Here is a 27,495-nt window from a genome sequence, read left to right on the forward strand (position 1 = left end):
ATTCTCTCTCAAAAAAAAGGTACAGCCCCTCCCCATCCACAAACAAAGCTCTCAAAAATAATCCACCACAAACCTGAAGAACCGTTTCACCGTCTCGGTCGCTCAGACCGGTCGTTCCTCTAGGAGCCTCGGGACCGGTAGGTAGCTGTAGCTGAGCACGCGGCCTCGCAGGCTAGCAAAGCAGAGCAGAGCACCCTGGCCGTAGTTTCCAATGGCCTCACCCTCAGGCGACGAGTCCATACGTTTAGGAGTAAATCTCTCACACGCTTCCTCTCCTCCCGGCCATGGCGGCGGCAGCGACGTCCTGCTTCGTCGTCGTCCTCGCGCTCTGCCTTCTCGGTCCGCTACACACACAGTTGCTACGGCGTCGCAGTTAACTGACATCGGTGTTTCGCCCTGACGCATTAATCGTGCATGTGCAGTGTCCATGGCGCTGATGGCGGGGCACTACTACGGCCGGGCGGAGCTGGTCGCCGGGCCGGGCTGCTCGCGGCTCGTGCGGGCGAACCCGCTCTTCGTGCAGGACATCACGATGAGGGCTGCCGAGGAAGAAGGGTCGGGAGCGAGCGGGCTCGTGCTCTACGGGCTCGCCGAGATACCGGGCCTCCTGGACGACGTGCCCGCGGTGTGGTCGGAGGCTCGCCGCGTCGTCCTGCCGGCCAACTCTCACAAGGTACACTGCCCTGCACTCGTGCTCCCGTCATGTATCGCGTGGTTCAGAAGTTCAGCGTAAGCTATAAAAATGGTCTGTACTCTGAACCAGAGTCATACATCTTGTGTATAAACGCGCACGCGCATGCAGGAATGGGTCTATTTCCTGAACAGTGGGAGTCAGATCGAGGTCAACTGCAGCGTCGAGCCTGGAACTGGGCTAACCAATCCCCTCCGCATCACCATTGCTCAAGGTAACAGAGGGTAGTAATAATCACTCCTAGTTTGAGCCTACTACTAGTGCTCATGTGCTGGGATTTGGAGCTTGCACAGCAGCAGGTAAGGTAGGCTTCACGCAGTGGTCAGAGGAGCCATCGGTACACGGTAAGCATGCACTGCCAGAGTCTCTGAACCGCAGCTGTGCGGTAACATTACAAGATCCTAACGTTCCAGGCCTTTCCAAATCACAGGAACCGGAGCGGTTAGGCAGAGCATCAATTCTTCCGACGACTACTACGTAACCGTCAGCAACCTGCGCGACCAAGACACGACGGTAACAAAGTTGTAGAGTGGCATCCCATCCCATGTTCGGCCGGTGTGATCGATCTTGGCCTGTAACAGCAGTTGAGAGGACTACTGATTTGGGTTTTGGCATGCAGGTGACGCTGGATTTCAGGATCAGCGCCGTGCTCTACAACACGAGCGGAGCAGAGTACGCGTGCTCGCCGTCGCCGGGCAGCTCCGGCTGCACGTACCGGCTGCCGATCCTGGGGGAGAACGTGGCCGTCCTGTCGTCCGGCCTGAAACAGGTGCGGACAAACCTCTGAACCCTCTGAACATTCAGCTACGGTACATGCACTGTTCTGTGCTTCTGAGACTGGACTCTGACGATGGGCAGGGCGTGAAGGTGGAGCTCTCCTACGGGCCGCGCTGGATCGTCTACTTCGTCGGCTCAGGTACGGCGCGAATGCAACCTCAGCTCAGCTCCATGAAATCACGCCGCTGAAATGTACTCCAGCTGAATGTTTCCTTCGCACGCAGCCATCCTGGCGGTGTCGCTGCTGCTGCTGTACGAGGTGCTGAGCGTGCTGCTCGGGTTCTGCTGCGCCGTCGTGGCCGACCAGAGGACGACGACGGCGACAACGACGGCCTCGCTGCTGGAGTGCAAGGAGGAAGAGGAGGGCGGGAGCCGGGGCTCGTCCTTCGAATCAGTCTCGTCCCACGACGGCGAGGCGGGCGACGAGGAGGAGGGACGGCGGCTGTGCGTGGTGTGCTGCGACGCGCGGAGGGACTGCTTCTTCATGCCCTGCGGCCACTCCGCCACCTGCCACGCCTGCGGCACCAAGTAAGTATCTTACGCGCAGCTTTTCGTGTTCTGCCATGGAAGGATTATATAGATAGATGATGGATGGTGGTGATGCGTGGCAGGATTGTTGAGGGGGATGCCAGCTGCTGCCCGTTCTGCCGGAGGAAGCTGAAGAAGGTGAGGAGGATCTTCTGCGTATGAGCGACATTTCTGATCTGACCAAGGCTGGCTGTCCTGTGAGGAACCGAGGATGGACATTTCTGACTGCGAGGGCCAAAAAAAATGATGGCAGCTGAGTGTGCCCCACCTACATAAATCGCCCACCGGGCTCGAACCCACGACCACAAGGTTAAGAGCCTTGCGCTCTACCAACTGAGCTAGACAGGCTTGGTGAATGGTAAATAATTAGTGCTTAGTTAGTGTGAGTTTCCGATGCGAAGAGCATAGAATGGTGTTGACTACCTTGTACTGCCACTCTGACAGCCTGTAAGCGGTTGCTTTGGCATCATGGTGTTATCAGTTTTTTTTATGATGAGCATCGCGTGTTATATTCCAACTAATAGAGTGACTCCAGTCAGAAGAAATACACATAGTTGCAAAAGAAATCACAAGGGTGGACACCTAAGACAAGAGCCAAACACGAGACGAAAGACAGAAAACGGAGTGGGACGCTGACTGAAGAAGCCAAACCAAAATGGACGCGGCTACACCTCAGTCGATTGAAAAAATTTAAGGGGTCAGTCGATTTTCATCTTTCAATCTCCATCATTCGATCTTGATCGAACCCCCAGAACTTCATCTTCAACCTCGAGCTCAATCTGTCCTGAGCCGCCGGCCTAACCGCCGCCCCGCCCTCCACCCACCATCGCTGGTCTTCCGCTGCCCCCGGCCATCCCTCTAGCCCCCCCCCCCCCCCCCTCCCCCAAGTTTTTTCTCCGGCGAAGCCCCACACCACCGTCCCACCACCGCCGTCCAGCACTGCCCCCACCCTAAACCCTAAGATAGATACTGCCAGGCGAGCCCCCCGCTGCGACTGTTTCTTCCTTCCCTCTGGCACCTCATTTCTTCTAGGGAAAATTGACTGACCCAAATTAGATTTTCAGTTGACTGAAGTTTAGCTAAACTGAACCAAAATATCTGGCGGCTGACACCTGGAGAGCAACCCACAACAGCACATGCAGAGATGCACATCAAGAACCTTATTAGGGAAATGATATTCTGTTGGTCAGTAGAGGCATGCTGGAAGTGCTAGAATCACCGACGGCTATGTTAGATCTAGTTGTGGATGAGGATGCACATACGTTTTGCTTTATGTGTAGGATGGTTAGATTAATGTCGCCGTCCATACTCTTCGTGGGTGATGACACTGTGCCACAACGACAAAAAAAACTTGGATGCGACCATGTCAATGTTCGATCGACGTTGTCTTTGTTATGCCTCTATTGTCGGGATTCGGTCTTCAAAACCCATTAGGTGATAGGAGTTTATTAGGTGCTTATGGTGTGGGTTTTTCTGTGATGGAGGTGCATATGGTGGTTGTTGGTCACTTTTATGTTTTGCAATGATGGATGCTCTCTTCATTTGTGATTGTTCCCTTGCATGAATCAGATTTCAAATTTCCCTAGGGTGTTTCCTCTTAACCTAGACAATGAAACTCATGAGCTCCTCACACTGGCTATTACCCCTCTCAACATATCTTAGTCTTTTTTTTGCGGAAAGGCACCTTATGAAAAGCAATGCCGGGGAGGTCATCAACGTAGACCAGAAGGTGCGACTGCGATATGTGTAGAAAATCGCCGCCCCGGAGAAGAAGACGCCAACAAGAGTCTGTAGATACTCCAAAGACCACAAACGCCATCGGAATTCGAACGAATCCACTGGAGACCAAACCCGAACAGATCCAGAAAAATTTGTTGGAGACACACCTCTACAAGCCCTCTATCGGTGCTAAGTGCACTGACGAAATGGGGATAGGATGGGAAGGACATTGGTCCAAAACTGGGACAACACCGACGCCTTGCCGCCCCTACCAAGACACAAAGACTCCCTAAAACTAGCCTAAACCAAGACACCCATGCCGATGTACGCCAAATCCGGACTTCATTCTTCACTTGATACTTTTGAAGATCTCTACGAAAGGAACATTCGATTGATAACTACGTCTTATTTGATTTTAAGGTTGCCCCATTCTACATAATAAAATATAAATAAAAAATTGGATTGTTATCGCGTTGTTCGTTCGTTTCATCAAACATTATTAATTGTCGGTGGCAACGCATGTGTATTATCCTAGTAAATACAAATGAGCAGTGGATAGGGGCGATTCATGCATTACACGGTTGGAAGCAGAGCCTGCCATATTAATCAGCAATGTTCCTATATTCTAGAGTATTACTACTTAATATAATGACCTAAAACACGCAAGCGGGGATAGCTCAGTTGGGAGAGCGTCAGACTGAAGATCTGAAGGTCGCTTGTTCGATCCATGCTCACCGCAATACAATTTTCATGTTACATTTCTCTTTCTTTTTTTTGAAACTACATCTCTCTTTTTAGTTACAAAGAAAAGAAACTTAAATCTCTGCAAGTCTTTCTGTTCTTACATCTCTATAAACTCTAGAAGTAATTCTTTCTGTTCTTATCTCTGAATACTCTAGAAGTAATTTCAGAGCAGTCGTCTTTAGGCTTTTTTCTTAAATTCTGATGACTATTGATTTCCTTTCTTTTTTATGAGCTCTCAGAGTGGTAATTTCTTGTATAAAGACTGATGCCTGAAAGAGAGAGCAGACTAACTGCCATGATCATGCACATCGAAACTGTAACAGGGGGTAGCAATAATCCAATATCCTTTCATTATTTTCGACCGATAATCGGTGGACCCAAGAGGCCACAATATCAAACCCTCGTCACCACAGACCAAATATTAAAAACCCAGTCAATTGTCATCAAAGCTATGAACATGCCAGAATCTCTCAACATTGCACCGTCCTCGTCAGAATGGAAAAATGGAACATAATAGCCTTGTTCTCTTGTCAGCAATTTGTTTTTCACATTTCTCCAATTACAACAGTACATTTATCCTACAGCTACCCCCCAACTATTTCCACCTTTCACGCCTCGTCGAGTTACAGTTTGCATACAAAATACATCCGAGCAACTGGAGCGTGCTCTACTTCTGCCATCTTTTGGTTGCCCTGGCCGAAGAGCCTCCCGCCAACTGGTTGGATGGGGTCCTTGTGTGACCTGGTTTGTCAATATGATCCCATTCTCATTAGTATCAGGAAAATTAACTATTGGCTCTAGTTTGAAAATCTACGATACTTCCAGGCCTAGATAAACATATTATATGGACCTCAACATTAAATTTTCCAAGTTCTGAAAGTTTATTGAGCACTAGTAGCAATATCTTTGAGGTGCTAAAAAGAAGTCCTATGCTTACTTGGAGTCTTCAAAACAGCGTCCCTTGGTTTTGATCTGGAGATTGCTGGCTGCGCGCTTTTTGTGAGAGTTGATCTGGCTGTTCGCGATGGACCTCTATGCCTGAAATTATCGAGCACTACCAAATTAGTAAGCCTGATTTTCAAAAGATGAAAAACTCTCATGACAATAAGTATAGACAAAAGAAGTTACTCCTGATGCATAGTCATAGTAATGAAAGAAACAATTGATGATTTTCGGCGGAAATGAAATAGGAAAGAAAGAGTACATTTTGGTATCGTCGATCATGTCTGAGTTAGAGTTCATAATATTTCTCCTGCCAATAGTATACTCCGTTTCTCTTACTAATGAACCATCTTCAGATACATTGTCTTCATAATCTGCTTCATCCAACCCCATAGCCACGATGTTAGTGGGTGAAGTCTGACCAGCATCTGCATTCACCTCAGCATAACTCAGAGGGTCTGATAGTTGTCTCTTTTGATTTAATGTGATCAGCGATGTCTCATTGGAACTAAAATTATTTGGCATGCTTGAACCATGGTTGTCAACAGCTGAACTTGGGGGTTTATCTTTGTCTTTCGTGACTTGGAGCTGCTCAATTTCCATGTCTTTTCGTGAAATAGTGTCTTTCAAGGACGAAACCTAATAAAGCACAAACAGCAACTTATTATATCCATAATATGAGAGAATCTTTATCAGGGAAATAAATTAACATCAACTGCAAGCGTACAGTGTGGGGTTTCAATTAGTAATTTACGCCATCAGTTACATAAAAACTTGAACCATACGTATCTAACAGTGACATTGTAAGCCCTCGTTTTATCTATGGTCCTATGGAAAGTTGACAATTCACATTTTTATTTTCTTTCTATAATTTCCAAAAGTTGCAGTGCATTTTTCCAAAGAGGGAAATAGTAGTGGCATTTCTCTGAATCGGCATAATTGGAGTGGCCTTTATCTAGTTAATCCAAGAAAAAAATAGCAGGAGTTCCCAAGCTATTCATGTCTCAGTTTTCTGTAGGTTTGTATCCATTATTTGTTCAATACTAGCACAACACTATCAAGAATGTAGAAAAATAAGTAACATAACCCAGCAGTAAATAAACTCCTGCTATTTTACTGCTAATTCTCCGCAGTGTTTTGATACAGGCTATGAATTGTAGTGTTTACGGTTTAACACCTTACCAACTGTACTTGTAGGTATACAACAATCACTTTGAGTCAAAATATGGGGTTCCAACCTGTGATTAGAAGTGACCATAGAACGGAAATATCTATCTTGAGTTTTTAGGATGATGTTCACAATTTAATATCACCTTTATATGTAAGTCTATCCTTTTATTTTACACACTCTTTCCCTACTAAAACAGTTCTTAAGTGCAGAAAAGGAAAACAAACTCCAGCTCAAGACAAGTTAGAGAAAGACTAAAGTATAAGAACCTGTTCCAGCAGCTCTTTGATATCCTTTCCGTCTTTGTTACTTCTTGCAGCGCCTAACTCTACTCCAGAAACTCTTTCAGCAAACTTTAAAGTGCTTATAGTTTCTGAATACGACTCAACATCAGGATTTATTTGGACAAACATTAGTGTCTTTGCTTGTCCACCTGCGATAGAATATTTGAAGAAATAATTATAAAGATCACATCAAGCCTCCAAATGCATGATTTATCAACAAGTAAACAATCGATTACCTAAAGAGCTTTGAAGAACTTGTGTGAGCTTGCTGTTTCTGTAGGGCACATGGGCATTTTTCTGTGCTAGAGCAAAAATCACATCACCTAAAGCAGATAGAGATTTGTTAATATGCTGAGCCTCTTTTAATCTATCTCCCGTTGCTTCAGACCGCTCTACTCTTTCACTGCCAGCAAGATCAACGAGATGTAGGCATCCTCTAGAAATGGATCCAGTCTTCACATCCACCCCTCGAACATGTACAGTTAGAATGCTACATGTAATAATATATTTTTAACAAATCCATAATATAGAGAATAAAGATAATATAATATAAATTCGGTTCAAAGTTCAGTCAACCTGTGGGACCGGCTGCTTCTTTCATTTAGAGCTGTTGCACCAACTGCTCTATTTGCTAGTCCAATTTCCATTAAATCTAAAACATCTGATGTTGATTTAACTGGATATAAGCTCGCATCCGGTAAAACGAGTCCATTAGGCTGAGAAGTACTCCAAATCCCAAGTGTTTATTTATGTTAAGGAATACCAGTATTATGTTTACAATTTTAATAACATGAATACAAAAAAATGAATAAAAACATGATTATAAGAAATGTAACGAAAAAATCCATGCAATATTATCAAAAGGATATCGTTTCTGCGCAACTTTGTTTGACAGAAGATCACGAACTTGTTCATTGTATATCTCAACCATCTGTACTCCCACCTCATACGAGAAAATATTTCTCCTATTTAGTGAAATATCAAATAGATCATTTAAAGCCCGGTAATTGACACCCCAATCTTTCTTTGATGTACTAGGTCCACTCTGAAAAGTAAAAATATATATAGAAAGAGAGAATAAGAGACTGAAAATTATATAGTCAACCACACTATCAGCACGGTCCGACAAAAAATTAACCATGATTCTCAAGACTAGAGTTAGTACCATTGTGTAAGTTTTTCCAGAACCAGTTTGCCCATATGCAAAAATACACACGTTGAATCCATCGAGAACTGACCGAATCAACGGCTGAGTATCAGAAAAAACATCGGCTGTGAATTGGAAAAAAAGGCAATTAGAGAATTATTAATAAGCAAAAAACATAACAATAAAAATAGTATTATAATGAAATTGTACCCTGAGAAGCAAATGAGCTAAACACTTTGTTAAACTTGAACATCCGTTGTCCATCTTTTCCTTGTTTCAATGGGTTTGAAATCAGAAGCTCGCCACTTTCACCAATGTAATCAATAGTAGTTGATTGTTTATCTTGGCCAGGAAGAAATGGTCTTACGCGACAATACACTCTTATATTGCCTAGAAAAAGAGCATATGTTGATAAAAAATGTTAACATGGAAATTGTATTTTTTAGTTGAAAGAATATTTGAGCAATGGAGCACCTCTCAATTCTTGCACTTCATTAAACAACTTCTGGTTTTCAGCGAGAACTTTGTGATAGTTGTCAGCAGCATCAACCAAACATTTTAAATTGGAGCCTGCACAAATTTAAATAGAAAAAATATCAAACATAATTGTGACCGCATAATTTTATACATCAGAAATCAATGCAACAAAGCATACCTAAATTAGACATTTCATCTCTCCACTTCATTTGAAAAGCATACATGTCACTTTTGATCGACCTTGATGATATATTTAAGCCCTATCATTGCAAATCGATACAGAAGAGTGAGAAAACAAAAAGATATAATAAATTATAATTTATAAATTAACATACCTTGACATATAACTGTTGGCTGTTCATGTAATTATGAAAAATATTTTCCTTTTTGTTCCATAACTGTGATTTCTGTTGATAGGTAGTCTCAACCTCTTCGATTTTCATGTTTGATCGTAATACATGAAGCTCAAATTCTTTAACTTTGGTGGCTAATTTTTCTTCCATTTGCTTTGTCTTTATTTCAAACTGATCAAGTTGTTGCTTATGTAGCCTATTCATTTCTTCCATTTCTTCCTTAAGACTTGATATCATGTTCTGGCCATCCTCTTTTTCTTTTATTAACTGGTGAGCATTTTGATCATGCAACCTATTCATTTCTTCCATTTCTTCCTTAAGTCTTGATATCATGTTCTGGCCATCCTCTTTTTCTTTTATTAACCGGCCAACATTTTGCTCATGCAGGCTATTCATTTCTTCCATCTTTTCCTTAAGGCTTGATATCATGTTCTCATCGCTCTCTTTTTCTTCTATTAACTGAACAACATTTTTCTCATGCAGCCTATTCCTTTTTTCCATCACTTCCATTTCTTCCTTAAGACTTGCTATCATGTTCTCAGCATTCTCCTTTTCTTTTATTAACCGGACAACATTTTGCTCACTGAGTTTTTGTCTCTCTTCAATTTGTGACTTCTCTTCCTGTAAAAACCAAAAACAAACAGTGCGAAATGTTATCCTGTGGCTAACTATTAGCATAATTTCTCCTAATAGTACAAATGATAAACCAAATTAACATACATTTTCATTCTTCTGCTTTTTCTACACAGATATTTACATTTCATTAAAATAACATATATAGAACACTATAGAAGCAAACAAAATGTATTAATTGAAGATTAAGGGAACACATAAAAGATATAAAAAAGGAAAATAGAATATTCACACACGAGTCATACCTTCACTACTTGGAGCAGATTTACCGTCATCTAGTCAACAAAAAGTACATAATATCAGCACAGAGAAAAAATGTCTATAATTTTATGATTTCTCCTGACCATCGAGTAAATAATGTGTACCTGATTTTCTTCATTTGTGCCATTTACTAATACTTGGAGTGCTTTAATTTTTGAAAGGTACTTTTCTTCCCTTGTCTTGATGATAGTATTTTGCTGAAAAACAAGGGATCGTCTGATTCAAATGTTGTATTTATAAAACAAAGAAAACCATAAATATCAAGAAACTTTCCTCTTACATTTCTTATGTGCTCTGCTTGAATACAGAGACGACGCTCGATTTCCTGCACTACTTTCCTCAATAGATAAACTACACGCTGGTGTGATGAGATTCAAGTCAGATGTAGAATTTAGGAATAAAAATAAGAGAATCGTTTGGATTAAAAAAAAGACATACGTGGGGAATTTCTCCCTTTTTTCTCTCAATGCTTTCGTCCAGAATGCCATTAATAACGGTAAGCAGAGATTGAGTTGATGCATTCTGTGAGAATATAACTTGCATTAGGAAAGGGTTATCAAATCACAAAATATAGCAATTAAACGAATTTAGGCAATAAGAAGTTACATCTAAACTGTTTGAATGCATCATCTCTGAAATCTTGGCAGCCGGAAGATCAGCATAGGACCCGCGTTTTAGCTGGAAAATCTCACGAAGCTTTTTTCCTGCAGGGTAAATAACAAGATGATACGTACTAAAGTGTATAAAGTAGAAATCTCGAAAATATACATGGTATTTGTAGTCAGCAACTAGAATTGCAACAAAGCATAAATACTAAACAATATTGTGCATATGAAGCATCGGAAGTCGGAAGCATGTTAAAGCCCCGCTAAGGCACTCGATCTGATCGGATCATGCTTTGTCATTATGTTTATGACATGTTAAAAGTACAACATGAATACATATATGATGTATCATATATGTTAATCCGACAATATGATAGTCAGGTGGCAACTAAACCATGTTAGATAATTCCAGAGCAGAAGGCTAACTCTCTAGAGACTTCTTTTACAGCTCATATACAAAGCAGTGTGCAAACAAGAATACGTGCGTACCATTGAAGGCAGGAGTTTTCTGCTGAGACTTGGGGTATGGAACCCCATTTCCCCTGTTCTCTCCTGAGGGTGTTTTCCCTTGTGGTGCAGCAGCAACTAGAGACTCGTCAGTTTCCGGAACTCTCCATTTTTTTCTCGAAGGAATCTTTGAAACATCCTGTGAATTATCATCAACCACTCCAGGATTCAGATTGTCCCTCAGAACCAAAAGGCAATCCACCACTGATGACATTGATCCCTGTAACCATCAAGTCCATGGGAGTTAGCATAATGAACCTGCCAGCAATGCAAACCATGACCAACAATTCTAAGTTTCTAACCATCTTAGTACACAATATTAGTTTCAACAATTACAGGAATTAAGAGCTCGAGCATGCATACCAACTGCTGGACATGATAAGAACGAACTCACCTCCTCGAGATCCTTCACACTGAAGCCTGGCAGCCCCATGTCAGCAACCACCGAGAGGAACTTCTTCACATTGTCCGACCGCTGCTCTGAAGATGTATAACCAGCACCTGACCCCTAAACAAAGAACAGCCATAATCAAAACACTGACATCAAAATCTCCACAGATCACGAAACCCAAACGTTTCAGAAGCACAGCAGGCACACCTCAAGGACACCAGGGATGGGTGTGTTCAGGATGCGGCACAGGACTGTGCCGTCGCTGAGGAGCTCCCGGAGCTCTTCATCAGATGAATCCGGTGGAATGCCGTACTCCGGGATTAAGGCACTGATCCATTTGATCACCACTGCACGTCCAGCATCTACACAGGTTTTCGCAGCACCATGTAAACCACATATAGCAAGCATGCAGAAACCACATGTACATGATCAACAACAGCTGAAAACTGACATTTCAGAGGGTCCCTTGAGAAAACAGAACGAGACACACGACAAAAATAATAATCAAAACAATCGAACTCTGACGGCATAGCGAACTGGATCTTAACAGCAGCGAGTTAATACTTAATACAGATGCTAACAAATATCTTCAGCGAAATAGGAATCGAATTATAGAACACCGAGAAGCAGAAAAAAATCAACTCCACAGCATATAATTGAGCTCAGGAAAATCTGGGTGCCATAATCTCACTAACCAAAATTCGAGCACCTATTCTCGAATATAACAACTCGATAAAGTACTAAGCCGGGTTGCATATAGCTGATGAACTCGCCGCAAATCACGAGAATAATCGCGATGAAAATTTGAGCTCCTATTCTCGAATATAAAAAATCGACAAAGTAGTAGGGGGGAAAAGGTAATCAGCTTGAAGTCGAAAGCACATTAGAGCTGAAGAATAGTCGGGTTCCATATAGCTGACAAACTCGCCGCCCGAAAATCTGGAGAGCACGCTCGCCGGCCAGGAATCGAGCTCGCGGGCTCCAATTTCGCAACACGGTAAGCAATCGGAGTTCAGCCGCCTTACCTGCCTGGAGCCCCTCGCGGTCGCCGTCCACGCTCCCCATTCCCCGCCTCCCGAACCGGCGCGCGGCGGTCCCGGCCCAGATCGAGGCCGCCGGCGGCGGATTCGGCCTCAAAACCGGCGGCGGCAATCGAGGGTTTCGGGGGGACGACGAGGGGGGCTGGGGTTTTGCTTGCCGGCCGCCGTCTCCTCTCCTCCCCGTGCGCCGGCCGGTGCGCCTGCTTTTGTTTCGGGTTGGTTGGTTTGCTCTTTCCTCGCTCGCGAATGTCGCGGCGTTTTTGGTTTTGTTTTGCTTTGATGTCGCCAGCTCGTTTCCTCCGTTAACGCCGTCAGTTAGTGTGGGTGAGTGAGGAAGGCTCGGGACGGGGGTACTATGTTTACCCACCCCTTTCAAATCAAAATATAAAACGTACAGTACTCTCTAAAGAAATATAAAATCTTTTAGATCACTATATAACATAAGATCTTTTAGATCACTAATATTAGATTTTTAGATCAATAAGTTATATTTCTTACCCTAAAAAAATAAGTTATATTTCTTCACAGAGGCAATACGTATATAAGTTTAAGTTTTATCATAAATCTATTTGACTAAGCTCATTGAATAGCATATGTCAATAACTCAATACTACAATATCCAATAAATCTATACTCTATACCTACTAATAAAAGAAATAGGTATTCTTAGTCCGTCATGCTATTTTGTAGAAAACCTCCTGATATTTCTGATATTAAACCCGCAGTACATATCAAACGTTTTTTAAAATACTCATATCTTCTAAACCATAATTCTAAATTTAACATGTTATATATGGAATTTGATTAGAAAAATACGTAGAATCTGAATATGATGATATATTATTTGTTAACAATTTAGAAAAAATACTATCTGGGCTGCAATGTTAATCAACAATGCATTATCCGTATTTTTTCCATACCGGTACTGATTCAAATTGGGGATGAACACCTCGGCAAAATCAGGATTGGACATGATATTGAAGATAAATTTGCTAGAGACAGGCACAATAATAAGGACATGCATGACAAGAAATAAAGAAGGACCCGATAAAGATGGGATGCCCGCTATAAAATAAATAAAAGAGAAAATGCAGAGGAGATCCGATAAAGATGTGATGCTGTGCTATTCTCCTATATATTAGAATTAAAAAGAGAGGACGTGCATGAAAACAAGTAAAAAGGAGGCATGCATGACAAAAAATAAAATAAAAAACAAGTTTGATAAGATATAAATAGTGATGACACAGGGACCAATACCTGACATGTATGGCAAGAAATAGTGATGAAATAGGGGCGCAAGCACCTACGTCAACAGGAGACCATACAAAATTGTTCTTTTTCAAAAAAAATCTTTTTTATGATTAGAAAATTATGTATCTTTTTAACAACTCTTCATGTATTTAAGAAATAGCTACAAATTCTCAGATTATACTTTTTTTTTGTAAAGTAAGAGTGTGTGGTTATTTTTCCTCCTGTTGCAACGCACGGGCCTTTTTGCTAGTACAATATGAAAGATATAAGGAGTAGGGATCTTTATATTTTCAATTTTAAAAATTATATTTCACAAAATATTATCACTAAGTATTGCATGGATAACGATTTAATATGCAATCTAAACATAATAAAGGGAACTCTACAAAAATATGTATATAATAACAACGACTTTCATCCTTGCCTTTTCAAAACTATATTAGGCATTCGATCAAACACATGGAGATTTTCAGAAATGTAATATAGAAAGTTTACCCTTTTTAATACTTGGCAGCACAAACGATTGTTGGAAGATGAAGTTCAAAAAACCGACGTGAAAGTTATCAAAGTGGCGACGAAGATGACATTAGAAGCACTAGGTTGAAAAGGCACAATCAACCTCGGACAAGAAAAAAATTGCAATAACTGCACCACTAGATGGCAAGCACCACACGAAGAGCATGTGGTAGACTTCTTTTTCAGCGCATGAGCTCCCTACTTTCGCTAATCCAAATCGTGGTACATATTTGCAAACTTGGGTCGAAAACTCCCAACCGCAAATGTAATCCCAAGTTCCTAAAAAAGAACAATTAAATTTACAAATTACTCCACATGGGACACATAGATGGACCACCGTCAAAGATGGGAGCACGTGTTGCTAGTCTTCGGAAATAGTTGTATCCATAAGCTTCAAGCAAGTTGAGGAAGCCACTAGATCTCTTTTGCTGATCGAATTTTGTGACAGGAGGTCCGACATCCACCATCAATGAGGCACGAGTAGTAAAACTCCATGTCACCTTGGATCGGTTCCTCGTGGGCATAGCTCCATGGCCTCAAGTTGCTACCTGAAATGGAAAGATGCCATCCAAGGACTCTTAACACATGATGTGTCACCTAAGAGCAACATCACCCGATAGAGATATAACCAAGATGCAAAGGATAGGAAAAACGTAACCATCCCAAAAAATTATATCTCGTTGTGACAGAGGATAAAGGTGAACTATGTCCAACAAGACGATCCATAGAAGAAGAAAGCATGTGAGGTCGAAGGGCACAATGAGGAAATCAAAAGGAGATTAGTATCTCAAAAAACTAAATGTAAAATGGTTGAAAGGGGCGAGGATCGATGTGTAATGGACTAAAGTGAGGTGAATAGAACTTCTACTCCAAATTTTAGGATTTGGCAAGTTTTAATCCCAAGCTAGTTTGTCCTTAGAGCAACTAAACTTGGAAGTAACTGGAGAGTTGAGTTTAGAAGGATGTAAACAATGGGGCGGTGTTGTATCTTGAGGTTTGGATAGTTGGCGCTATCCCACTACTCGTTCATGGAGGCATCGAACCACAAAGGTCTCGGTTGTGCTACCCACAAAGGACCTACCAAACGTAAGTCTACCCATTCCACAATGGATTATGTATCTAAAAGGTCAAACCTCACTTGTTGTAGATCTTCACAAAGAAGGCGATCTCTTAGCTTTGTACAAACTCTCGATTCCTTCACAATATGGTGGTTGAAGGCTCTCAAGCGACTTCTACCCATCTAGGAGATGCATACCCTCCAAGAGTAACAAGCAAAGCAAAGTCACTTCATGAACTCTTCAATCAAATCACTCTAAATAACCCATACCATCTCTCTCACACTGTCACACAAAGGATATATGATTTGAAAAAACAAAGGTAAGCATTTAGGAATATGGGTTCAAGAAAGGGAGGAGCTAGGTGTTCATACAATTAATAATTTTTTATTAATCGCTAGAATCGAACAGGGGTATCTAAAGATGCATTTTCAACGGTGTTCTCCAAATCCCCACTTCCACCATGGGCAGGTCACAAGGACGAAAATCTAGCTCATTTTTGGTTCTGGGTCAATGTTCACCATATACCAGCATAAGGCCTCAAATCTAGTCTCCATACCACTCTATCCTCATCGTACCAACCATTGTGAGTGGGAGGAGGGTGAATGAACCTAGATCTGGTTTATAAGAGAAGATATTTAAAAGAATGTAAGGTTTTGTCATCCTCTCAGCCATCATTCAACCTTATGCATGTTCCTCCTCCCTCTCTCTGTTTTGATTTTCCCCTCCCATGTTTGTTTTTTCCATCAGTTTTCCTGAAAACTGCATCAACTGCCCCACCTCTTATTGACTTACCAAATAAGATTATGTTCTCTCTAGTAAGCCAATGAATGCTTATCATATAATTTTTTTATAAATATTTACCAAATAAATCATATTTTTACACAATCACACTAATATGGACAGGTAAATCATGACCTAAACTACTAGAATTTTTATGCCTCTGTTGCAACGCACGCACAATTATCTTTTCAGGACAGAAAAACACAGAAGCATAAATAAAAAATGCACAGAGCGTAAACTCAAACGAATTTGTAGAGAATATGGAGGGATCGAGACTCTCTCCCCTAGCTTATGTAGCCAATAGAGGCAATAGGAGAGGTAATCATGGGGCGCACACAAAAAGCTAGGTCGGACGAGTGATGGGGAAACAGAGGGGGGAATGGTGTGGAATCGTAGTAGTATAACCATGACCAAATCAAGATTAGGACCCTTGGGTGATACATGGAAGACACGACTCTGATGGCTTGGTTAGAGATGATATCGTCCTGCCTTGATTAAGATCACATATAGCCCCATGGTATGACTTCATCGACACAAAAGCTCTGAGGAAGAATCTAATAGACTAACCGTAAGATCCAACTCGTGAACCCAACTTGTGTCATTGTAATGAATACAACACCAATTACCTGGCATTCTAATTATGTGTGCAATCAATCCAGATCATATCATTGCATAAAAGGACCAATACCACCAGTAAACAAATATCATTGTTGAAAGGATCGACACAGTTGACTATGGGTGGATAGGAGACTAAATTTTAAGATTATCCTTCAATTTTAGGGAATTGCAGATAAGTAGGTTCGCTAGATATGCAACTAGGTGAACACAACCTATATATCAAGAAAGCTCAAAACAATCTATGCTAGGAAAAAATTTAATTAACAAGCCAACAAGCATACAAGGCAAGTAAAAGTGCGGGAAAGGATTAACCACGAGTGAGTTGGGGAAGTGGATTTTATCTCGAAGCTCACACTCTTAGGGGAATGCTAATCTCTGTTGGAGCGGTGCCGAAGCCAAAGCTCCGGAACACCACCAAGTGGCTCAACATATTCTCCCTTGAGTCACCCCCAACGGGCGAGACTCGAATCACTCGGGGGTGGTCTTGAAGGTGACCACCACGCCAATACAAACTTCTCCGGAGCACACCACACGCAAGGAAGCTTCCGAGGGTACCTCTAACCACCTAGGAGCCCAAGCTCCAAGAGTAACAAGTGTTGATGTATAAATCAAGCAGGTAGCATGAATCGGTTTGGTGGAAGTGTAGATAGTGTCTTGCTATGTCAAATCCCAAAGTATTGCAGTGTTTGATGGAGGTATCAAGAGTATTGAGTAAACTGGAGGTTAGGAATGGTGGAGTGATACGTCTCAAACGTATATATAATTTTTGATTGTTTTATGCTATTATCATACCACTTTTACATATTTTTGGCAACAATTTATATCATTTTTATTTATTAATCCAGTGTCAAAGGTCAATTCCCGTTTTCTAGTGTTTTTGAGAGTATAGGTCAAAAATTCATGGAGCCGGAATGAGCTGAATTTTTTTATGATTTGTTTTGGAAATAAAGACACCCGTAGCCAGATGATGGAAGTCGGGGGAGTTACGAGGGCCCCATACGGCACCTGGCGCGGCCAGGGCCCCACCTATGTGGGCCACCCACGTGAGCTCCCTAGGCCGGTTGAGGCCCTTCTTTTGCCACAAGAAAGCTAATTTATGGAAAAAGTCGTGTTAAAATTTCAGTCCGATCGGAGTTACGGATCTCCGGATATTTAAGAAATGGTGATCAGCCTCAGAAACAGTACCGAAAATAGAGAGAAACAGAGAGAAAAGAGATCCAATCTCGGAGGGTTTCTCGCCCCTCTGGGAGCCATGGAGGCCAAGGACCATAGGGAAAACCTCTCCCCATCTTGGGAGAGGCCATGGAAGAAGGAAGAGGGGGCTCTCTCCCCCTCTCTCCCATTGGTGCCCAAGTGCCTCTCGGGTAACCATCATCACGGTGATCGTCTTCAGCAACTTCGCTGTCTTCACCGACATGCATCTCCATCACCTTCCTCCCCCTCTATTCAGTGGTCCACTCTCCCGAAACTCATTATAATCCCTTACTTGAACATGGTATTGGATGATATTAGTAATTATATGATGATTTTTCACATCTTCAATATGTTTGAGTAGATTATTTTTGTCCTATGGGTTAGCAAGTACTCGTTCCATTTCATAATGTAGTATATTAAAGTCAAACTGCACAAACTTTGACCAAGTTTGTGGAGAAAAACATTCATATCTTCATTGTCAAACATATATCACTAGATTCACCATACATATAGTTTCATATTTTATATATTTGATATTGTAGATATAAATAGTTATATTTATATACTTGGTCAAAGTTCGAAGAGTTTGACTTTTTAGAAAATTTATACACACTATATTATGAAACGGAGGGAGTACTTTTCGCGAAAACTTCTAATATATACATCTTTAATCATGTCCGTACAACAAACATAAAAAATAATAAAAATTGCATCCAGATTCGTAGACCACCTATCGATGACTACAAGCGCTTGATACGTCTCCAACGTATCTATAATTTTTGATTGTTCCATGCTATTATATTATCTCTTTTGGATATTTATGGGCTTTATTATACACTTTCATATTATTTTTGGGACTAACCTATTAACCAGAGGCCCAGCCCAAAATGCTGTTTTCATGCCTATTTCAGTGTTTCGAAGAAAAGGAATATCAAACGGAGTCCAAACGGAATGAAACCTTCGGGAGAGTTATTTTTGGAACGGAAGTAATCCAGGAGACTTGGAGTAGACGTCAGGGAAGCTTCAAGGTGGCCGCGAGGCAGGGAGGCGCGCCTGCCCCCTGGGCGCGCCCCCACCCTCGTGGGCCCCTCGTGGCTCCCCTGACCGACTTCTTTCGCCTATATATCCATATACCCTAAAAACATCGGGGAGCAGAATAGATCGGGAGTTCCGCCGCCGCAAGCCTCTGTAGCCACCAAAAACCAACCGGGACCCTATTCCGGCACCCTGCCGAAGGGGGGAACCCTCACCGGTGGCCATCTTCATCATCCCGGCGCTCTCCATGACGAGGAGGAAGTAGTTCACCCTCGGGGCTGAGGGTATGTACCAGTAGCTATGTGTTTGATCTCTCTCTCGTGTTCTTGAGGTGATACGTTCTTGATGTATCGCGAGCTTTGCTATTATAGTTGGATCTTATGATGTTTCTCCCCCTCTACTCTCTTGTAATGGATTGAGTTTTCCCTTTGAAGTGATCTTATCGGATTGAGTCTTTAAGGATTTGAGAACACTTTATGTATGTCTTGAAGGAAATATGCCCTAGAGGCAATAATAAAGTTGTTATTTATATTTCCTTGTATCATGATAAATGTTTACTATTCATGCTAGAATTGTATTAACCGGAAACTTAGTACATGTGTGAACACATAGACAAACAAAGTGTCACTAGTGTGACTCTACTTGACTAGCTCGTTGAATCAAAGATGGTTAAGTTTCCTAGCCATTGACATGAGTTGTCATTTGATTAACGGGATCACATCATTAGGAGAATGATGTGATTGACTTGACACATTCCGTTAGCTTAGCACTTGATCGTTTAGTATGTTGCTATTGCTTTCTTCATGACTTATACATGTTCCTATGACTATGAGATTATGCAACTCCCGTTTACCGGAGGAACACTTTGTGTGCTACCAAACGTCACAACGTAACTGGGTGATTATAAAGGTGCTCTATAGGTGTCTCCGAAGGTACTTGTTGGGTTGGCGTATTTCAAGATTAGGATTTGTCACTCCGATTGTCGGAGAGGTATCTCTGGGCCCTCTCGGTAATGCACATCACTATAAGCCTTGCAAGCATTGTGACTAATGAGTTAGTTGCGGGATAATGCATTACGGAACGAGTAAAGAGACTTGCCGGTAATGAGATTGAGCTAGGTATTGAGATACCGACGATCGAATCTCGGGCAAGTAACATACCGATGACGAAGGGAACAACGTATGTTGTTATGCGGTTTGACCGATAAAGATCTTCGTAGAATATGTAGGAGCCAATATGAGCATCCAGGTTCCGCTATTGATTATTGACCGGAAACGTGTCTCGATCATGTCTACATAGTTCTCGAATCCGTAGGGTCCGCACGCTTAACGTTCGATGACGATCAGTATTATGAGTTTATGTAATTTGATGTACCGAAGGTAGTTCGGAGTCCCGGATGAGATCGGGGACATGACGAGGAGTCTCGAAATGGTAGAGACGTAAAAATTGATATATTGGACGACTACATTCGGACATCGGAAAGGTTCCAAGTGATTCGGGTATTTTTCGGAGTACCGGGGAGTTACGGGAATACGGGAAAGAAGTATTGGGCCTTAATGGGCCTTAGTGGGAAGGAGAGGCAGCAGCGAGGAGGTGGCGCGCGCCCCTCCCAAGCCCAGTCCGAATTGGACAAGGGGTTTGGGGCGCGGCCCCCTCTCCCTTCCTTCTCCCCTTCCCCCCTTCCCCCCTTTCCCCCCTTCCCCCCTTTCCCCCCTTCTCCTAGTTGGACTAGGAAAGGAGGAAACCTACTCCCACTAGGAGTAGGAATCCTACTCCCTTGGCGCACAACTCCTAGGGCCGGCCTCCTCCTCCCTTGCTCCTTTATATACGGGGGCAGGGGGGCACCCCAAGACACAACAATTGATCTCTTGATCTCTTAGCCGTGTGCAGTGCCCCCCTCCACCATATTCCACCTCGATAATATCGTAGCGGTGCTTAGGCGAAGCCCTGCGTTCGTAGCATCATCATCACCGTCACCACGCCGTCGGGCTGACTGAACTCTCCCTCAAAGCTCGGCTGGATCGGAGTTCGAGGGACGTCATCGAGCTGAACGTGTGCTGAACTCGGAGGTGCCGTACGTTCGGTACTCGGATCGGTCGGATTGTGAAGACGTACGACTACATCAACCGCGTTGTGCTAACGTTCCACTTTCGGTATACGAGGGTATGTGGACACACTCTCCCCTCTCGTTGCTATGCATCACCATGATCCTGTGTGTGCGTAGGATTTTTTTTGAAATTACTACGTTCCCCACATGTCTTGCATGTGCTTATCTATGGTGACAATGGGATATCACGTGATTCACTTGATGTATGTTTTGGTGATCAACTTGCGGGTTCCGTGACCTCGTGAACTTATGCATAGGGGTTGACACACGTTTTCGTCTTGACTCTCCGGTAGAAACTTTGGGGCACTCTTTGAAGTTCTTTGTGTTGGTTGAATAGATGAATCTGAGATTGTGTGATGCATATCGTATAATCATACCCACGGATACTTGAGGTGACATTGGAGTATCTAGGTGACATTAGGGTTTTGGTTGATTTGTATCTTAAGGTGTTATTCTAGTACGAACTCTATGATAGATCGAACGGAAAGAATAGCTTCGTGTTATTTTACTACGGACTCTTGAATAGATCGATCCGAAAGGATAACTTTGAGGTGGTTTCGTACCCTACCATAATCTCTTCGTTTGTTCTCCGCTATTACTGACTTTGGAGTGACTCTTTGTTGCATGTTGAGGGATAGTTATATGATCCAATTATGTTATTATTGTTGAGAGAACTTGCACTAGTGAAAGTATGAACCCTAGGCCTTGTTTCAACGCATTGCAATACCGTTTGTGCTCACTTTTATCATTAGTTACCTTGCTGTTTTTATATTTTTCAGATTTTAAATACCCATATCTACCATCCATATTGCACTTGTATCACCATCTCTTCGCCGAACTAGTGCACCTATACAATTTACCATTGTATTGGGTGTGTTGGGGACACAAGAGACTCGTTGTTATTTGGTTGCAGGGTTGTTTGAGAGAGACCATCTTCAACCTACGCCTCCCACAGATTGATAAACCTTAGGTCATCCACTTGAGGGAAATTTGCTACTGTCCTACAAACCTCTGCACTTGGAGGCCCAACAACGTCTACAAGAAGAAGGTTGCGTAGTAGACATCTAGCTCTTTTCTGGCGCCGTTGCCCGGGAGGTGAGTGCTTGAAGGTATATATTTAGATCTTGCAATCGAATCTTTTAGTTTCTTGTTTTATCACTAGTTTAGTCTATAAAAGAAAACTACAAAAAAATGGAATTGAGTTTGCCTCATATGCTTCATCTTTTTAATATCTTTCGTGAGAATGATGGAAAGGAAAATTGTGCTCAATTGCTAGAGGAAGAATGCATTATAATGTTTGGCACTAAATTTCTGAATGATGAGCATGATTGCAATGTTGTTAGTATGAACTCCTTGAATATCCATAGTACTAATGATGATTGCACTAGTCATGATGAAAATGTCTCTTATAAGCATGTCAACTTTTGTGGAGTGCACAGAGTTTGCAAGTACACATCAATTAGGGAAAATAGATTTTGCAAGAGGCATAAGTATTTGGAAACTAAATGGTTGCAAGAGAGGCTAGATGTTTGTGCTGAAAATTTAAAATTTCTTCACCATACTTGTGAACTTTGCAATGAACATGGTCATTTAAATCTCCAATGCAAATTGTTTCATGATCGTGTCGTGTCCAAAAATTGTGATGATTTGATTTCCCTTGCACATCATAATGAACTTAGTTTGCTTTTGGGTTATGAAGAAATGAAACGTACAACTAAGCATATTCCAGAATATAACCTTGAGAAATTCCTCGATATTGATCTAGAAGAAATTTTTATGTATTGTGCGGTGAATTGCATTGAAAATCCTTATATTGCCAATTAAATAAAGAAAAGAAAACAAATAGAGGATGAAGAGAATACTAATGAAAGGGAAGAGGCTTACCAATATCCTCCTATTATTTCTTATGATGAATCAGGTAACGAGGAGGAGCCTTCTATTCAACCAATCTCATCAATAAGGAGCTCAAAAAAGAGGGTTAAACCCACACATGATGTGAAGAAGAAAAAGAAAATACGGAGAAGCAAAGGTGAAAAGGTATCCCTTCCTAATGATGTTGCTCCTATTACTCATTGTGATGATGATAATTGCTATACTATTGGTGCTATCCATACTATTAACGATGAGAGTGATTATGCTTATGATATGAAAAGGCCCAAGCTTGGGGATGCTATGTTTAATGAGGATGATATTTTTAGTCTCCCAAGTTTTGATGAGCAAATTTATTATGATGATAACATGTCTCCTATTTATGATGATTATTGTGATGACACCTATGCTATAAAGAGTAGTGATGATTATATTTATAAAACTTGTCATGATTATGATTACCCTTTTTCAGAACATTACTCTTATAATGTGGAAACAATTTATAGTATTCGAGTCTCTTATGATACTCCCACTATTCCGAATGAGAAGAATTTTGCTTATGTAGAGAGTAGTAAATTTTCTATGCTTGTAGATCATGAAAAGAATACTTTAGGTGCTACTGGGTGTCAGTTTCTCCAACTGTAGGATAACCGAGTGTGGCTACGCCTGGTCCTTGAGAAGGTTAAAACAGCACCAACTTGACGAACTATCGTTGTGGTTTTGATGTGTAGGTAAGAACGGTTCTTGCCCAGCCCGTAGCAGCCACGTAAAACTTGCAACAACAAAGTAGAGGACGTCTAACTTGTTTTTGCAGGGCATGTTGTGATGTGATATGGTCAAGGCATGATGCTATATTTTATTGTATGAAATGATCATGTTTTGTAACCGAGTTATCGGCAACTGGCAGGAGCCATATGGTTGTCGCTTTATTGTATGCAATGCAATCGCCCTGTAATGCTTTACTTTATCACTAAGCGGTAGCGATAGTCGTACAAGCAATAGTTGGCGAGACGACAACGATGCTACGATGGAGATCAAGGTGTCGCGCCGGTGATGATGGTGATCATGACGGTGCTTCGGAGATGGAGATCACAAGCACAAGATGATGATGGTCATATCATATCACTTATATTGATTGCATGTGATGTTTATCCTTTATGCATCTTATTTTGCTTTGATTGACGGTAGCATTATAAGATGATCTCTCACTAAATTTCAAGATAAAAGTGTTCTTCCTGAGTATGCACCATTGCCAAAGTTCGTCGTGCCGAGACACCACATGATGATCGGGTGTGATAAGCTCTACGTTCATCTACAACGGGTGCAAGCCAGTTTTGCACACGCAGAATACTCAGGTTAAACTTGAAGAGCCTAGCATATGCAAATATGGCCTCGGAACACTGAGACCGAAAGGTCGAGCATGAATCATATAGTAGATATGATCAACATAGTTCACCATTGAAAACTACTCCATCTCACGTGGTGATCGGACATGGTTTAGTTGATTTGGATCACGTGATCACTTAGATGATTAGAGGGATGTCTATCTAAGTGGGAGTTCTTAAGTAATATGATTAATTGAACTTTAATTTATCATGAACTTAGTACCTGATAGTACTTTGCTTATCTATGTTGTAGATCAATTGCTCGCGTTTAGCTCCCCTGTTTTATTTTTGATATGTTCCTAGAGAAAACTAAGTTGAAAGATGTTAGTAGCAATGATACGGATTGGATCCGTGATCTGAGGATTATCCTCATTGCTACACAGAAGAATTATGTTCTTGATGCACCACTAGGTGACAGACCGATTGCAGGAGCAACTGCAGACGTTATGAACGTTTGGCAAGCTCGATATGATGACTACTTGATAGTTTAGTACACCATGCTTTACGGCTTAGAATCGGGGCTTCAAAGACGTTTTTTGAAACTCCACGGAGCATATGAGATGTTCCAAGAGTTGAAATTAGTATTTCATACTCATGCCCGTGTCGAGAGGTATGAGACCTCTGACAGTACTTTGCCTACAACATGGAGGAGAATTGCTCAGCTAGTGTGCATGTGCTCAGAATGTCTGAGTACTACAATCACTTGAATCAAGTGGGAGTTAATCTTCCAGATAAGATAGTGATTGGCAGAGTTCTCTAGTCACTATCACCAAGTTACTAGAACTTTGTGATGAACTATAATATGCAAGGGATAACGGAAACGATTCCCAAGCTCTTCGTGATGCTGAAATCGACGAAGGTAGAAATCAAGAAAAACATCAAGTGTTGATGGTTGACAAGACCACTAGTTTCAAGAAAAGGGCAAAGGGAAGAAGGGGAACTTCAAGAAGAACGGCAAGCGAGTGCTACCTCTTGAGCACTACGTTGGTTTTTCCTTGAAGAGGAAAGGGTGATGCAGCAAAGTAGCGTAAGTATTTCCCTTAGTTTTTGAGAATCAAGGTATCAATCCAGTAGGAGGCTACGCGCGAGTCCCTCGTATCTACACAAAACAAATAACTCCTCACAACCAACGCGATAAGGGGTTGTCAATCCCTTCATGGTCACTTACGAGAGTGAGATCTGATAGATATGATAGGATAATATTTTTGATATTTTTGTGATAAAGATGCAAAGTAAAAAAAAGCAAAGTAAAAAGCAAAGGAAATAACTAAGTGTTGGAAGATTAATATGATGAAGATAGACCCGGGGGCCATAGGTTTCACTAGTGGCTTCTCTCAAGAGCATAAATATTTTACGGTGGGTGAACGAATTACTGTTGAGCAATTGACAGAACTGAGCATAGTTATGAGAATATCTAGGTATGATCATGTATATAGGCATCACGTCCGAGACAAGTAGACCGACTCCTGCCTGCATCTACTACTATTACTCCACTCATCGACCGCTATCCAGCATGCATCTAGAGTATTAAGTTCATGAAAACAGAGTAACGCCTTAAGCAAGATGACATGATGTAGAGGGATAAATTCATGCAATATGATAAAAAAAACATCTTGTTATCCTCGATGGCAACAATACAATACGTGCCTTGCTGCCCCTACTGTCACTGGGAAAGGACACCACAAGATTGAACCCAAAGCTAAGCACTTCTCCCATTGCAAGAAAGATCAATCTAGTAGGCCAAACCAAACTGATAATTCGAAGAGACTTGCAAAGATAACCAATCATACATAAAAGAATTCAGAGAATATTCAAATATTGTTCATAGATAATCTTGATCATAAACCCACAATTCATCGGTCTCAACAAACACAACGCAAAAAGAAGATTACATCGAGTAGATCTCCACGAGAGAGGGGGAGAACATTGTATTAAGATCCACAATGAGAGAGGAAGCCATCTAGATACTAACTATGGACCCGAAGGTCTGAGGTAAACTACTCACACTTCATCGGAGAGGCTATGGTGTTGATGTAGAAGCCCTCCGTGATGGATGCCCCCTCCGGTGAAGCTCCGGAACAGGCCCCAAGATGGGATCTCGTGGGTACAGAAGGTTGCGGCGGTGGAATTAGGTTTTTGGCTCTGTATCTGATCGTTTGGGGGTACGTAGGTATATATAGGAGGAAGGAGTACGTCGGTGGAGCAACAGGGGGCCCACGAGGGCGGAGGGCGCGCCCTGGGGGGGTGGGCGCGCCCCCCTACCTCGTGGCCTCCTCTTTTGTTTCTTGACGTAGGGTCCAAGTCTCCTGGATCATAATCTTCCTAAAAATCAAGTTCCCGAAGGTTTCATTCCGTTTGGACTCCGTTTGATATTCCTTTTCTGCGAAACTCTGAAATAGGCAAAAAACAACAAGTCTGGGCTGGGCCTCCGGTTAATAAGTTAGTCCCAAAAATAATATAAAAGTGGATAATAAAGCCCAATAATGTCCAAAACATTAGATAATATAGCATGGAGCAATAAAAAATTATAGATACGTTGGAGACGTATCAGGCATCCCCAAGCTTAATTCCTGCTCGTCCTCGAGTAGGTAAATGATAAAAATAGAATTTTTGATGCGGAGTGCTACTTGGCATAATTTTAATGTAATTCTTCTTAATTGTGGTATGAATATTCAGATCTGAAAGATTCAAGACAAAAGTTTAATATTGACATAAAAATAATAATACTTCAAGCATACTAACAAAGCAATCATGTCTTCTCAAAATAACATGGCCAAAGAAAGTTATCCCAACAAAATCATATAGTCTGGCTATGCTCTATCTTCACCACACAAAGTATTTAAATCATGCACAACCCCGATGACAAGCCAAGCAATTGTTTCATACTTTTGACATTCTCAAACTTTTTCAATCTTCACGCAATACATGAGCGTGAGCCATGGATATAGCACTATATGTGGAATAGAATGGTGGTTGTGGAGAAGACAAAAAAAGGAGAAGATAGTCTCACATCAACTAGGCGTATCAACGGGCTATGGAGATGCCCATCAATAGATATCAATGTGAGTGATTAGGGATTGCCATGCAACGGATGCACTAGAGCTATAAGTATATGAAAGCTCAACAAAAGAAACTAAGTGGGTGTGCATCCAACTCGCTTGCTCACGAAGACCTATGGCATTTTGAGGAAGCCCATCATTGGACTATACAAGCCAAGTTCTATAATGAAAAATTCCCACTAGTATATGAAAGTGACAAAATGAGAGACTCTCTATCATGAAGATCATGGTGCTACTTTGAAGCACAAGTGTGGTAAAAGGATAGTAACATTGTCCCCTCTCTCTTTTTCTCTCATTTTTTTATTTGGGCCTTTTCTCTTTTTTATGGCCTATTTTATTTTTTTTCGTCCGGAGTC

General features: G+C 41.8%; 2 protein-coding genes and 2 non-coding genes across 6 annotated transcripts; 2 read left to right on the forward strand and 2 right to left on the reverse strand.

Annotated features, from left to right (window-relative positions):
* Nucleotides 1-204: 204 nt before the first annotated feature.
* LOC123173140 (E3 ubiquitin-protein ligase APD2-like) lies at nucleotides 205-2,489 on the forward strand. 2 transcript variants are annotated; one of them, XM_044589891.1, is made up of 9 exons: nucleotides 205-339; nucleotides 423-673; nucleotides 803-905; nucleotides 985-1,035; nucleotides 1,122-1,204; nucleotides 1,311-1,460; nucleotides 1,550-1,607; nucleotides 1,693-1,996; nucleotides 2,080-2,489. In XM_044589891.1, exons 1-9 carry the CDS (start codon nucleotides 285-287, stop codon nucleotides 2,156-2,158), a joined length of 1,134 nt encoding a protein of 377 aa, XP_044445826.1. In that variant the 5' UTR covers nucleotides 205-284; the 3' UTR covers nucleotides 2,159-2,489. The 2 variants fall into 2 exon arrangements, with proteins under 2 accessions (XP_044445826.1, XP_044445827.1); XM_044589892.1 differs by having other exon boundaries at nucleotides 988-1,035.
* Nucleotides 2,275-2,344, reverse strand: TRNAK-CUU (transfer RNA lysine (anticodon CUU)). Its single transcript has one exon. It is a non-coding gene; the product is annotated as a tRNA-Lys (tRNA).
* A 1,892-nt stretch (nucleotides 2,490-4,381) lies between the features above and the next one.
* Nucleotides 4,382-4,454, forward strand: TRNAF-GAA (transfer RNA phenylalanine (anticodon GAA)). The gene has a single exon. It is a non-coding gene; the product is annotated as a tRNA-Phe (tRNA).
* A 398-nt stretch (nucleotides 4,455-4,852) lies between these two features.
* On the reverse strand, nucleotides 4,853-12,531 carry LOC123182670 (kinesin-like protein KIN-14K). Of its 2 annotated transcripts, none has more exons than XM_044595320.1 (21): nucleotides 12,253-12,531; nucleotides 11,435-11,589; nucleotides 11,231-11,344; nucleotides 10,819-11,056; nucleotides 10,331-10,428; nucleotides 10,163-10,246; nucleotides 10,005-10,082; nucleotides 9,829-9,921; nucleotides 9,709-9,738; nucleotides 8,813-9,451; nucleotides 8,656-8,737; nucleotides 8,475-8,570; nucleotides 8,211-8,390; nucleotides 8,019-8,125; nucleotides 7,723-7,898; nucleotides 7,430-7,594; nucleotides 7,090-7,343; nucleotides 6,839-7,002; nucleotides 5,741-6,040; nucleotides 5,397-5,491; nucleotides 4,853-5,200 (listed from the first exon to the last, which is right to left on the reverse strand). In XM_044595320.1, exons 1-21 carry the CDS (start codon nucleotides 12,290-12,292, stop codon nucleotides 5,083-5,085), a joined length of 3,306 nt encoding a protein of 1,101 aa, XP_044451255.1. In that variant the 5' UTR covers nucleotides 12,293-12,531; the 3' UTR covers nucleotides 4,853-5,082. The 2 variants fall into 2 exon arrangements, with proteins under 2 accessions (XP_044451255.1, XP_044451254.1); XM_044595319.1 differs by having other exon boundaries at nucleotides 5,397-5,497; nucleotides 5,664-6,040.
* Between the last annotated feature and the right edge of the window lie 14,964 nt (nucleotides 12,532-27,495).

This window comes from Triticum aestivum, chromosome 1D, assembly GCF_018294505.1.
Source record: "Triticum aestivum cultivar Chinese Spring chromosome 1D, IWGSC CS RefSeq v2.1, whole genome shotgun sequence".
Lineage (NCBI taxonomy): Eukaryota > Viridiplantae > Streptophyta > Magnoliopsida > Poales > Poaceae > Triticum > Triticum aestivum.

What these genes read in the sequence shown, in the direction of transcription:
- LOC123173140 (XM_044589891.1), top strand. Translation starts at nt 285, where the DNA reads ATGGCGGCGGCAGCGACGTCCTGCTTCGTCGTCGTCCTCGCGCTCTGC. An exon ending in CCTCGCGCTCTGCCTTCTCG is followed by an intron (nt 340 to 422) that starts GTCCGCTACACA and finishes GTGCATGTGCAG; the next exon opens with TGTCCATGGCGCTGATGGCG. An exon ending in AGAGGAGCCATCGGTACACG is followed by an intron (nt 1,036 to 1,121) that starts GTAAGCATGCAC and finishes TCCAAATCACAG; the next exon opens with GAACCGGAGCGGTTAGGCAG.
- LOC123182670 (XM_044595319.1), bottom strand. Translation starts at nt 12,292, where the DNA reads ATGGGGAGCGTGGACGGCGACCGCGAGGGGCTCCAGGCAG. An exon ending in CTGGAAAAACTTACACAATG is followed by an intron (nt 7,899 to 8,018) that starts GTACTAACTCTA and finishes TTTACTTTTCAG; the next exon opens with AGTGGACCTAGTACATCAAA. An exon ending in ATGATCGACGATACCAAAAT is followed by an intron (nt 5,498 to 5,663) that starts GTACTCTTTCTT and finishes CGATAATTTCAG; the next exon opens with GCATAGAGGTCCATCGCGAA.